Below are 14,193 nucleotides of genomic sequence, written 5' to 3'. Positions count from 1 at the left end.
CTCACATGAAAAACATGCTTATTAAAGACAAAATTAAAATTAAAATAAAATAACAATATATAAAGAGCTTTCTGTTGCAATAAGCTGCATTATTTCTTCCCTGTATATAATTTAGGGCAGTGTTTTTCCTGGCTTCTTCTTGTAAAATTTTCATCATAAGGAAGAGCTGATGATTCATAAAACATCATTGCGAGTGTATTTTTGAAACACTCTGCTGACATGTAACTTAAATTCCTTGTGTACTGGGTTTCTGGAGGGAAACTGCCTTTGGGAAATTATTCTTGGCATAAACAGCAAGATTAGCTAGCCCCAAGGGAAGGAGAAACACCCTACTGGGACACCCACTGTGGAAGGTATAAATAGAGATCTGTGGGGATAGAAAATCTGCAGTCTGAATTCATATCAAGCTGTGCCTCTTGCTTTGGGCTTTGGGTTGGACTCTTAATCGCTGTCGCTATGAGCTGCAGCACCAAGCAGACTGTTACTCTCTCTACCAAAGGGAGGAGTAGTGGTGGTAGCTGTGTGGTTGGAAGTGGTGGTGGAGGAAGGACTTCTTCCATCTCTTCTGGAAGATATAGCTCCTATGGGATAGGCTCTGGTAGAGGCTTTTCGGGTAGGAGTTACAGTGGTGGAGCGAGTTGTGGAGCAGGACTGAGTGCTGGTAGCTTTTCTGGAGGTAGCTATGGAGGTGTCTTAGGAGCAGGTGTCCCAGGATACGGTTATGGAGGTTGTTCCAGCATTGGGTTCAGTGGTGGCAGCACCCGCTGTGGATATGCAGGTGGCTTTGGTGGTGCAGTCAGTGGTGGCTTTGGTGGTGGTGGTGTTTGTGGAGATGGCGTATTTTTCAACTGTGATGAAAAGCTGACCATGCAGAATCTTAATGACCGCCTGGCTTCTTACCTGAACCAGGTGCGATGCCTGGAGGAAGAAAACGCTGCCTTAGAGTGCAAAATCAGGGAATGGTATGCCCAGCATGGACACTCCAGTGTACCAAAGGACTACAGCTGCTACTATAAGGAAATAGAAGATCTTCAAAATCAGGTGACTTTTTTTTGGCTGCATTCCCCATTGTAAGAGCTTCCCCCTGAGCCTGTGGCCTGGTCTACACTATGAGTTTATGTCAGATTTAGCAGCGTTAAATCCGAATTAACCCTGCACCCGTCCACACAATGAAGCCATTTTTTCAAGATAAAGATCCCAGTGCAGTTGTGAGAGGCAATATTTCACTTTTCTAAAATGTTCTTTGCAGACATAAATTAAGGCAACTGCTTTTATGAACTATGAGTGCGGGTGTGAAAATTCATGAATCCATTTACTATTTGATTTTTCTCGACCAGATTTGTACAAAGAGAAGAAGGTTACATATGCAGGGAACAACTTGGGCATGGTCAGTATTCCTCATGAATGAAGTTTGTAACAGGATGTTTTAATATATTTATACCCAAAAGGGAGATGAGAAGAGAAATTCATTCATTAATCCACTGAGTTATGTTCATTACTACATTGTATCCTGTCATCAGTTTTCCTGGATTCTAGTTAAAATCTCATTTCTATTTCAACCAACTTTGAGCTCGTATACAGAAGTGAGGGTGGGGAAGGGGAATATTCTCATAAAGAACAATAAGAAGAAAAGAATACTTTGTCACCAATAGTTTTGAACGGGCAATTTAATTTTTGTAAAAAATATTTTCCAAGTGTATTCTGAAGAAGGGTTAGTCAGATAGGAAAAAAAAAAGCGGACAGGATCACAGGGTGCAGGAGAGAGATACCTGCCAAATACTGAGTTGTAATGTAAGTCTTGCGATGAAAAACAAACTCATAGTTATGAACTCTAGACCAAGTTTGAAAATATGAGGTTTGTTACAGTAGGCACCAGGGAGCACTAATTATCATTGCAAAAGTGTTAGCATCATAACTGTGTGTTTTTACACATTTATGCATTTCACCTCTTTCATTTCACACACTCGGATATTTCTCAAACATTTCTCCTTGGATCTGAAATCTTCTGTGCTTCCTATCTGACTGAATTTGAATACTGGGAGAGTAAAAAGACTGAAATTTGCAATGTGGCACTGAATGTGACATAGTGAAGAGACTTCAGGACTGAAAATCCCCTGGACCCTCTTCTTTTCCAGATTGTTTGCACTACCTTAGACAACAACAAGATCATTCTGAACATTGATAACAACAGGATGACAGCAGATGATTTCAGACTGAAGTGAGTACCTCTCTGTACCAGACAAACACTGTCATTATCCTCTTGTTCCCTCACATCCTATTTACAAATTGACAAAAGAAGAAATCCTCCAACCAAGAATTACGTATCCTATTCCCAAATTAAGATATCTCCTAATGGGGAGTTAGTGGAATTCCCAAATCGGGACAGGTGGTATTTTTGTGAGATTTTATTATTGTTAATTATTTATAATATCATGGCACCTACGAGCCACGTCATGGACCAGGACCCCATTGTGCTAGGCACTGTACAAACACAGAACAAAATGACACTCACCACCCTCAAAGACAAAAAACAATGGATACAGACAGACCAATGGGGGAGTACTCGGGAACAATGACACATAATCGGTGGTCTCAGATTTTGAGTTGTGCCTTCGGTCTTTGACTCTACAGGTGCCAGAATAGGGGCATTTCCAGGACAGAGTGTTTGAGGCAATAAAGAGTTTGCTTGTGGGATTTAGAGGGCTAAAATATAAGGACAACTGATGTAAGTTGGCATGAGTCCATTGAAGGCAATGGAGCTATGCAGATTTATACCAACTGAGAGTTTGGCCCACGGATTTTTTAATAAAGAAAAGGGTTTAGATTATTTCCCAGGGGAAGTGAAGAAAAATTAGTGTGTGACATCTTTGTTGTAGTTCCAGTCGAGAGGAGAGGGGCAAAAAAACAGCTGAAGAAGAAGGTCTTTTATGAACCAAACATCACATCCTGCCTTTGAACACACAGATAGACTAGGCAGCAGACGTAGTGTGTTATACTTTAAGCACAGATATAAAGGTAAAGCTGAAAGAAGGGAAACCCAGACCCATTCATAACCAAAGTGCAGGAATCCTTAATGGTGGGCTCAGCCAGGGGCTGACTTTTCTGTCTCTTTTGTCCATGGCTTAGGTATGAGACTGAGCTGGCCCTTCGCCAGAGTGTGGAGGCTGATATTAATGGCTTACGCCAAGTTCTGGACGAACTGACCCTGTGCAGGTCTGACCTGGAGGCACAGCTTGAGTGCCTGAAGGAAGAGCTGTGTTGTCTGAAGAAGAACCATGAGGAGGTAAGAGCTCATTCCCTTAAATGGATTTTTTTTTAATTTTGTACATTACTTACTACAGCAGTGGGGACCTGATCCTGATTAAAACACCAGGGCACGACTGCAACTACGACCAAGAGAATATTAATAATAATTTGCATTATTATGATATTACTCCTTTCACAAATCCCATTGCCTGTCATATTCATTCTAATTTGAAATATAAAGAGGGCGGATCCTGTGCCGGAGTAATTGTCACAAGCAACCCAAGAGCTCAGGTCCAGCCATCTAAGGTTTGTGAACAATGTAGGACCTGAGTGTTAGGAATGAATGTCAAGCTTCTGGGAGCTCCTGGGCTCTGCAAAAGGGGAAGGGGAGAGAGCTACCTTAGAGACTAGAGATGAGTTGGAGAAATCTTCCAGCTGATTTGTCACGGGCCCATTACTTAATTTAACTCAAAACTCTTCATAAACAATTAATTAGTATTAACAACATCCCTGTGATGCTAGTATTCTCTCTGTTGCGAAGCCAGGATATTTAAGGAATGGTTAAAAGAAGTGTCCTGCCCAAAATCACTTGGAAACTCAGTAGCAGATCCAGGAAGAGTAGGTCAGGAACTCTAAGCACTGAACCAAGCTCCCTTCTCTTGAAATGTAAATATGAAAGGAAAAAATATGAAGAGAGCCAACCTATTGGGACTAATCTAAGATAAAGAATGACTTCTTTGTCAAAAAGAGGCCAAGAGAACCTGTAACACTAGTCCAAACCCATTCAGGAAAATGAGTGACTTTCATTCATCAAAGTTAATTCTGTCACAATATGGATGCAACAAAAATGTCAGTGGAAATGCGCTGACTGGATTTGGTGTGTAGAAGAGCCACACACAAAAATGGCTCTTGTGAAAACATAAACTGTTAAAAAGCATAATGTAGAAACTATCACAGGAAATCGCCTCTTATGCAAGATCCAGTGACAAAAAGACCCAGGTGAAGATGAAGCTGCAAAAATAGTCAGGAATTCCTTAATTTGCTGTGATTAACCATCACACAAACCAATAAACACCCACTGTTTCTTTACCTCAGGAGTACTCACTGTGGAGCTTTGCTTGGAAATCAGCTGTGGTTTCCCCACCAGAGCTGGGTGTATACTGGAGAAGAAGCATCAGAGACAGTTGTTGTGACTGTCAGAAATGGGCCCCAGGACATAGAGGCTCACTGACAGTGGCATGCTGCTCTCACTTGCCAGAGAACTCAACTCATGTTTTTTTTCTTTTCAAACAAGCTGATCTGGGTTATCTTTGCAGGAAATCAATTGTCTGAGAAACCAGTCCACTGGTGATGTCAGCGTGGAGGTCAATTCCTGTCCTGGCCCAGATCTGAAGAAAATCCTAGAGGAGATGAGATGCCAGTATGAAACAATGATTGCACAAAATCGCAAAGAGGTTGAAGATTGGTATGAATGCAAGGTAAATTCATCACAACTGTAACTCTCTCAAGCAAAAATACAGGAGCTATTTCTGAATCACACGTGCACGCCACGGGGAGAATTTATTCCTGTATCATATGTTCTAAACGTCATCAGCATAGATGTATAGTGACCAGGTGCACAGGGGATGGAGGCCCTGTGCATACACAGTGTATGTGTCTCATGGAAGAACGGGGTTTGCTACATGTCATTATTGAGGTGTGTTGGTGGAACAGCGGGCGAGCCTGTCAGTTAGGACAGAAGAGAATTACTGGTGAAGTTGTGAGGGGTCTTAGCATTAGAATAGCAAGGGGAGTTGCAATAGCAAGCAATAGATGAGATTGATTCCAGTGTGCAGAAAACTTGCCCAGCCCCTGCCTATCTTACATCTTTTGTTACCCACTCCTTTATACATTCACTAGATCCACCTGACAATTAAAAAATCCCTCTGAAGCTCTTTATTCTGGGTTTCTGGTTTTCAGATTGAGGAGGTGAATCGTGAGGTCATCACAAGCAGTCAGGAGGTTGAGTCGTGCAACAGCCAGGTCTCTGAACTTAGACGTCAGTTGCAGTGCCTGGAAATTGATCTGCAAGCCCATCTCAGCCAGGTATGTGATGTTGTCACCATTGATATCTCACCTGTGACACAATGAGGTCTGGATTTCTGGACTGACGGGGACCAGCCTGGCCTGGCACTCTATGTAGCAGCGAGGATACCACTGCCACACCCATTGTTAGCAACGATTTGCTTTTATTTTTGCGTTGAAATCCTCAATTTCCTGCATCAAAATGGGTTTAATTTAGTGCATGGCTAAAGCACAGGTGGGTTCTTTGCTTCATTTCTTAGAGAGACAACCTGGAAGCCTCTTTGGCTGAAACTGAAAGTCGCTACAACAGCCACCTGTGCCAGTTACAGCAACAGATCACCTGTGTGGAGCAGCAACTGGCTGACCTGCGAGCAGAAATTGAGTCCCAGAACCACGAGTACAAGGTCCTCCTGGATGTCAAATGTCGACTGGAGCAGGAGATTCACACTTACCGCTGCCTGCTGGAAGGAGGACAGCGTGACATTGTGTACGTAGACTACAGACACAGCGGGGCATAAAGCAAACACCTATGCTGTGATCTGTGCAATGTGTGAGATCTAAAATCACAGAGAGTGTGGAGATACAGTTAGGATAGGTATCCAAAGCTTGAGCCAAACCTCGTTCCCGCCTCGTGGGTCTGCAGAATGGAGAACTTCTAATGAGACGAGGTGTCTTCCAATACTGTATCTAACGATATAGCATCATCTCGTATTGTTGTGTACTTCCTAGTATGTGCTGGGCAACAACTACCATGAGGAGAGGATTAATTGCAATATTTTGCCATTTCTGCTCCAGACAGAAGCCGGGGGTGCAGAGGCAGCTGTGAAAATGAGAGAGAATTGTAACAAGACATTAACCTAAGTATTTCTAACCTGCATAAAAGACCCAGTCTGAGATTTTGCCAAAAGTCCAGGTCATTCCTTCTTTTATCCCAAGCATCTGGCATCTCCCCAACTTCACTTTGTTGTGAAACAAATGGTACAAATAATTAGGCAAAGATTTTCCTGATTTGGAAACAAGGGAGTCAGCAGACCCTATTTAAAAAGCCCATTGGCAATGGCAGACTATGACTAATTCATCCTTTGTGGGCAAAGTTAGTGGGGAGAATGACTCGCCCTGTAGTGATGTACTTTCGCTTTTCTGCGTGGACAAAGTGGAGTGAGGGTGCTGGGGAGGCGTGCTGGACAGGTCCTGGCTCTTTGCTGGACTGGTAGCGATTGAGGACAGGCAAAGTCACATGGCTTCACTGAACCTACAATGCCGTTGTAAGGTTGGTTTCTCGTCTATTCACCAAACATTCTTTCCTTGTCACAGTGGCTCGGATGGAGGGATTTGCGTAGGAGGTGGAATAGGAGGAGGAACAGTCACTAAAACGTCCCACTCCTACTCTTCATCTTCCCACTCTCTGCCCCATGTCACGTCTTGCCACCCTGGTGATCTAAAAGGTAAGAACTGACTTACCATATAAGGGAAAATGTTTCTTTGGTCCTCTTCTTACCAATAGGGCAAGAGAGAAGCTGTCAAACCCACTCTCTGTTAGGTGGTTGTGAGGTGCTGTAGCTCACCTTTCAGGACCCCGTTGTAAGGCAACTGGAGAGTCTGGTAGGACATGGTGACACAACAGTGGTATGGTATGGGGAGTGTTGTCAAGAAACAGGATGCAGTTGTGACTCTCTCACTTATGAATCATGAATGGTGCAAGTGAGGGAGAAGAGTTTTACTTCCTTTCTAAGCAAAGTAATGGTTCTATTTATCCCTCTCCAGGGCACGGCAGAAAGATCTGTGACTAAGAACAGAAACCAGCATCTTCCAGTGCAAGACCCACCCAGAAAAGACCCACCCATACACAAAGCGAGAGCTCAGCCAGCACATTCACTGTGCACCTCTGCAAAGAGCATGGAGAAGAGCTCTTCAGAATTACTCATCGCTGCTAATGCCAACACAAGTGTCCTAAGGAGCCCATCTGAGCTTTGGTCCACCGTCCTGCCTATCATGATATTTGCTTTTTCCAATCGGTGATGCTCTCTGTGTCTAATTACAATAATTACTTACTTGAGTTAATCTGCACCATGGTTGGTAATTTACCTTCTGCTAAAAAAGTGTCTCCAATAAAACTTTGCTTCTGCCTGATGCAATCAAGAAACCTGTGTCTGGGAAATGGTTTCCTCTATCCAACTTTTCAGTGGTCTCTGGTACTGGGTTAACCACGAAGCCATGCGCTCAGATAGGTCTGTTAGACTGTGCCATCATCCCCAAAGGGAAGTGGTGGAAGCCTCCTCACAATAAATTAAGGAGAACAATTCTGCTTTGTCCAGTGGGGCTGAGGGAATGCACTAGCTAACTTAGCACGTCTTTTCCAGCCCTAACTTCTATATCAGACACCGCCTGTTACTGTGTAAACTGCGATTGTTCACAGTCTATATGTACAGCCCATATGGAACTTTGGTCTGACCCAGTCTGGCCATTCTTATGTTCTCATGTTCTCACAGAATAGAAAGTGTACAGTGCTCCCTTTCTATTTATTTTTGATTACAAGTATTTGCACTGTAAAAAACTAGAAACAGTGTTTTTCAATTCACCCAATACAAGTACTGTAGTGCAATCTCTTTATCATGAAAGTTGAACTCACAAATGTAAAATTATGTAAAAAAATAACTTCATTTAAAAATAAAACAATGTAAAATTTTAGAGCTTGCAAGTCCACTCAGTCCTACGTCTTGTTCAGTTAATCGCTCAGAAATACAAGTCTGGTTACATTTGCAGGAGATAAAGCTGCCCGCTTCTTGTTTACAATGTCACCTGAAAGTGAGAAAAGGCATTCACATGGCACTGTTGCACCCGGCGTCACAAGATAGTTACGTGCTATATGCTCTAAAGATTCATATGTCCCTTGATGCTTCAACCACCATTCCAGAGGACATGCGTCCATGCTAATGACGGGTTCTACTCGATAACGATCCAAAACAGAGCGGACCGACACATGTTCATTTTTATTATCTGAGTCAGATGCCACCAGCAGAAGGTTGATTTTCTTTTTTGATGGTTTAGGTTCTGTAGTTTCCGCATGGGAGTGTTGCTCTTTTAAGACTTCTGAAAGCATGTTCCACACTTTGTCCCTCTGAGATTTTGGAAGGCACTTCAGATTCTTAAACCTTGGCTCGAGTACTGTAGCTATTTTTAGAAATCTCACATTGGTACCTTCTTTGTATTTTGTCAAATCTACTGTGAAAGTGTTCTTAAAATAAACAACATGTGCTGGGTCATCATCCACGCCCGCTATAACATGAAATATATGGCAGAATGCAGGTAAAACAGAGCAGGGGACATACAATTCTCCCTGAAGGAGTTCAGTCATAAATGTAATTAATGCATTATTTTTTTAACGAGCGTCATCAGCATGGAAGCATGTCCTCTGGAATGGTGGCCGAAGCATGAAGGGGCATATGAATGTTTAGCATATGTGGCACGTAAATACTATGTAGTGCCAGCTACAAAAGTGCCATGCAAATGCCTGTTCTCACTTTCTGGTGGCAATGTAAATAAGAAGAGGGCAGCATTATCTCCTGCAAATGTAAAAAACTTTTTTGTCTTAGCAATTGGTTGAACAAGAAGTAGGACTGAGTGGACTTGTAGGGTCTGAAGATTTATGTTGTTTTGTTTTTGAGTGCAGTTATGTAACAAAAAAAATCTACATTTGTAAGTTGCACTTTCACGATAAAGAGATTGCACTACAGTACTTGTATGAGGTGAATTGAAAAATACAATTTATTTTATCATTTTTACAGTACAAATATTTGTAATAAAAAATAATACACACTTTGATTTCAATTACAAGACAGAATACAATATATATGAAAATGTAGAAAAACATCCAAAATATTAATAAATTTCAACTGGTATTCTATTGTTTAACAGTGTGATTAAAACTGCGATTAATTTTTTTAATCGCAATTAATTTTTTTGAGTTAACCGCGTGAGTTAACTGAGATTAATCAACAGCACGAATAAAGACACAATATGGTGAACCAATAAGTATGAGACCATGCCACGTGGAAATGAATTTTACACACACAGATGCCAACAAGTTTCCAGTCTAAATTATACAGTCAGAGGAAATGATGACAACAGGCTAAGATGAAGGAGGGAAGGGATGAAGGAGGGTTATAACAAATAGAGAAGGCGTGATTCATGTTATGTGGGGAATGCTGTTTATGAGCATTGATTTTTTTTCTTTTCTCACTGTAAACAATTAGAGCAAGAGATGACGAGCAGGTGACTGAGGCACAGGCTTAGGCTGAAAACCATAAGTTTTGAAGAGGAATTTAAAGGGGGAGTGAAGATGTTTGGTGCGCTGGGAAGGGGAGGCTGTTCCAAGAGTAGGAGACAGCATGAGCAAAGGCACTACGATGCAAGTAGGAGAAGACAAAGAGAAGAACAAGCAAGGAGTGTGGGCAGAGCACAAGGAAGGAGTCTCAAGGCTCAGTGCAGAATGGATCTTGGGAAGCAGTCAGCATTGATGCCAACAGTTGTGGTTAAAATGAATTGTGCTCCTACGGGGAGGCAGAATCACCAGCCCTTTCATGAGGGAGCAGAAATGAATACAGATTACAGCATCATCAAAAAGAAATCTTTGCAGGGACAAATGAACAGATGCTACAAGGTGTGAATGAGGAGATCGAGAGGAGACCACTAGCCACATGGAGTGCAAACTGTTTGCAATAAGCATCTATTAAATACTGGGTGTTGAAAATAATTATACAAGACTATGTGGAGTCTAGATTTTTTTGAATACTCATGTATTTTATGGTATAATGTAGACACTCTAAATTCTCCATAAAAGTCTGTTTTGTGATGTAGATCTGTTTTTCTGTATTTATTTATTGTACCATTTGTAACATTTGTAAAGATTTATGTAAGTGTAAATTCCCATGACAATAACCAACCCTGAGGCTGTGAGCTCTCAAGGCCTGAGACTGTCCTTGTGTTATTTGTTTGTCCAGTGCCTAGTAAAATAGGGCTGTTGTACTTGTGTGGGATCTGTACATGCTACTGCAATTGAAATAACAATAAATAATAGTTATATTTCACCCCTCTTCTTGTCTATTGTCTCCACCTAGTCTAACACTGTGTTAGTAATGGCTGTGAATGCTGTATGCTGTGAAGTAGTCACATGAGTGACAAATCATAAATGTATTGTACAATATTTAAAAAAAAATAAATACAAATGGAAGAATCATTTCAGAAGAAACACCAAGTTGGGTACACATCATCTATCTATCTATCTGCCTGCATTGGACTGACCACCTTGATGTCTGGTGTTTGAAGCACTTTAAATAGTCCAGCTCTGTTGCTCACTTCCCACATTCTCACAGTGCTCTGCCAGTACATTTCCGTGTTCTGCTGCAGGCTCGGGCATTGTCTCCTGTTCCAATCCATCTCTGCACACAGATCCCAGTGAGAAAGTATACAAGGAGGGTGAACCAGCTGTGCCTTCACTCCCACTTCATTCTTCCTGGTATTCCCTAACGTCTCTTTGGATTCTTCTTTGCCATGATTATTGATTGACGATGACGCCCCCAGCGATGTAAACGCCAGGAATTTTTATTGCATCGTGAAATATCGGCAGACTCTGCAAGCAGATTAAACCCTTCAGAAAAGAAATCGAGGAGGTTAAGGATGAGCTTCTAAGAGTAGATGATTCTGCTCTTGTTGTACACGCTCTACCACACCTCCAATTCATCACTAACAAATGTGCTGAGATAACTCAAAGCTACGAACTAACCACCCGTGTGAGAGAAACTGAAGTAATGCACAAAACTGGCACCTTGGAAGGTATATTTAAGACTTAGGACCACAATCAGTGTTGCCAAATTCAGCATGGTAAAGATTTAATTTACCTGCTTGGAATTTTGTCAGACATCGTCATTACAGACCAGCGAATCATTAGCCCGATAAAAAGGCATGGTCTGAATTTGAAGGGTTGCAACACTAAAACTGCAATCAGCACAGTATCCCACACCCACCCACATGCAAAAATTAAAGTCCACATTTACTGCAGAGTACTGATTTCCAACTTACTCTCTGTTTGCACATCAAAGAACTGGAAAAATTTAATAGATGATGCCTGGTAGCTATTATGCAAATTGCATAAGGTAATTATGACAAGTGACAAGATAAAATCATGTACAACAAGGCTGCAGAAACATCACGAAGCAATGCTTAGGAAAGAGCTCTGCTGGTTTGGACACACCCTCCTCGTGGAGCACACAGGGCTCTTAGAGAAAATATTCTATAGTGGACTTTCGATGAACAAAAGAACCAGACAGAGAAAAAGAGAGAGATGTCCTGAAAATTAACTCTGCCCATTGTTATAAAAAACCATCAGTGGGAAGGTGCAGCGGGAAATCAACCATTTTGGTGGGAAAAACGGTAACACATGATGCTGCAAGTTTTGAAGCAAAAGGACAATTTGCTGTCACAGACAGCAAGAGAGAGTCGGAGTTAATGAGATGAGTAGCAAACATAAATGCATTTCCCGCTCTGATCCATGGCAGGGCCTGTACGTCAAGCAACGGAGTCTTTAGCTAACTACAAATGTACAAAAATCTTCCGTGGAATTGACAATGAACCTCTGTTTGTGCTGCATGTAATTCAGGCAAGTTTTGCTGTGCTGGCAAGAAAGTGGAACTCTGCTGTGCCAAAACGATACCTCTGAAAGAGAGAACAGAAGTTACCCCCTCCACAAAAGCTGCTTACTGAGGACAGCTATTGGCTAATTTCTTCAGACACAGCATAACAAAAGCTTCAAGCAATAAAAGCATTATATTAATTTCTGTTTGTCCTCAGAGCCTCACCCTGACACAAATTATACTCCACAGTACAAATGATGAAAATCAGATTTTCTTCCTTACAACTTTCCTCATGATTGTGTCTTTGCTGACTTGCATTTGGGAAGCGAGTGGGGTACATTTCTGAAGGGAGGACTGGCTTCTGTTTAAAGCACTGTAGCCTAATTCAGGAGCCCTGCATGTAATTCTTGGCTCTGCCACAGTTTCATTCCGTGACCTTGAGGAAGTCACTTTCTCTCTCTGTGGAAGGATTATTTTAATGCTGTTGGGGGTTTCCATGTACCGAGTCGTTAATGAATGTGGCAGGGCATCTAGAGCCTTGTGATAGGCATCCTTTTTATCATTTGAAATCTAAATAAATTAATTATGATCACTTAAACGGGGATCATAGTACCCTAACTTACATGAATGGGATGATGATAAATCCATACATACTTGGGAGGCACTTGGGTACTATGGGATGGGAGCCATATAAGTGCGTAATATAGATAGCTATTCCTACCAGTAAACAGGAGATGGTTTGAGGGGTATGGATTTGGAGGGATTGTCTTTCAGATCCCAGAGGAGAAGGACTTGGAGAATTAGGTGCTCACAACAGCAAGTAGTTTTTCAATAACCCTTTTTCCTCTAATATGGAATCCCTTTCTCTGTCTCATTCAGGCAACACAATATAGGAATTTAGCCTCTCCTTATACAGAGAGTTCCTGATTGCTCCTAAATCTCTGTGTTAGGGCTTCCAGATCCCTAGCACAATATCTCATGCTAGCAAATCTCAGCTGTTCACAGCTGACAAGTTCTGGCTGGGTGTAAATAGTTCTAACCATTTTGCAAAGAAGCCCCTCTCTTCTGGAGTGGCAGCTGATGCCCTCTCTGTCTTCTCTGACAGCACCAGTCTACATAAATGAGGGTTCATCACAACTTCTCCCTTAACGAGCTAACTGGGAGGAGGGAGGAGGTGAGACAAAGCCCAGTTACTACTAATGGTTGCTTGTAAATTGCGATCTATTAGGGAATGTGTGCCTTTGTGCACTTGAAGAGAAAAGCGTCCAATTATTAAGATGTCCTCTTGGGAAAACGTTACTGACCTTTTCTGTAGTATGCCAGTTCTGTGAATCCTTTTCTTGTTCCCACCTGTATATCATAGCAGTAGTGGTGTCCAAGCTCTCAGAGCAAATCAGAATGAATTACTATGCAGTTGAGAAATGAGAACAGCTCTTCTCACTTCAATTTCCCTGCTCAGTATAGATTCTTACACATTAGCAATGGAAAAGGTCTATTTGGTCACACCTAGTCCACCCCTTTGCAGCCAGCCAGTTGTTCCTCCAGTGCTATCAGCGGTCCAGTTTTACATTCTCTATTTCAGGAGTTCCCAGAGTTTTTCACATACACAACAAATATTAACAGATAAATTGTCCATGGACAACCCCACCCCCATTCACCACTGCATGGACCATTTCCCCTTTCACTCACTGTCATAAAACATCCAGCTGGCATCTACAGCAATTACTTACATGGGAAAAGTAACGTTAGGAAAGTATTTAATGTATTTTGGCTTATTTCAATGCAGTTTTCAGCTGAACACAAGGAGGAGGGGAACCAGTTAACCAGCCAACTCTCCACAGACTACCAGCAAGAGCTCCTTGTGGATCAGCAGCGATCTAGAGGCTATAGTTCGGGAACCCCCGCTCTACTTCCACAGCCTAAGAATTCTCTTTGTTAGGAGTGTATTGGACCTAGCATCTGTCACAGTATTAGGAGCAGACCTGAATATTTATATCATGGTGTCTCAGACCTTTCCACTGAGAGGTTCATCACTATTTTCACTTTACTAAAGCATGACTCCATGTTTATTCATTCATTCACTTTGATCTTTGATATCTACGCCCCAGCATCTCACATGAAAAACATGCTTATTAATGATAAAATTAAAATTAAAATAAAACAACAACATATAAAGAGCTTTCTGTTGCAATAAGCTGCATTATTTCTTCCCTGTATATAATTTAGGGCAGTGTTTTTCCTGGCTTCTTCTTGT

At 41.8% G+C, this 14,193-nt stretch overlaps 1 protein-coding gene across 1 annotated transcript; it reads left to right on the top strand.

The window, feature by feature from the left end:
• The first annotated feature begins 456 nt into the window (after positions 1–456).
• On the top strand, positions 457–7,150 carry LOC141978697 (keratin, type I cytoskeletal 19-like). The gene is made up of 8 exons (XM_074941022.1): positions 457–1,041; positions 2,136–2,218; positions 3,127–3,283; positions 4,563–4,724; positions 5,206–5,331; positions 5,571–5,797; positions 6,625–6,755; positions 7,075–7,150. The coding sequence occupies exons 1-8, from the start codon at positions 457–459 to the stop codon at positions 7,098–7,100; spliced, it is 1,497 nt and encodes a 498-aa protein (XP_074797123.1). The 3' UTR covers positions 7,101–7,150.
• The last annotated feature ends 7,043 nt before the right edge of the window (positions 7,151–14,193 follow it).

The sequence above is a fragment of the Natator depressus genome, chromosome 27 (assembly GCF_965152275.1).
Source record: "Natator depressus isolate rNatDep1 chromosome 27, rNatDep2.hap1, whole genome shotgun sequence".
NCBI lineage: Eukaryota > Metazoa > Chordata > Testudines > Cheloniidae > Natator > Natator depressus.
Note: the sequence above shows the minus strand (reverse complement) of the source record. Positions and strands in the feature narration are given on the sequence as shown.

Bases quoted from the DNA above. Each gene is read 5' to 3' on its own strand.
- LOC141978697 (XM_074941022.1), top strand. From the start codon at position 457: ATGAGCTGCAGCACCAAGCAGACTGTTACTCTCTCTACCAAAGGGAGG. The intron at 1,042-2,135 runs GTGACTTTTTTT...CTTCTTTTCCAG, and splicing joins TAGAAGATCTTCAAAATCAG to ATTGTTTGCACTACCTTAGA. The intron at 5,332-5,570 runs GTATGTGATGTT...TTCATTTCTTAG, and splicing joins TGCAAGCCCATCTCAGCCAG to AGAGACAACCTGGAAGCCTC.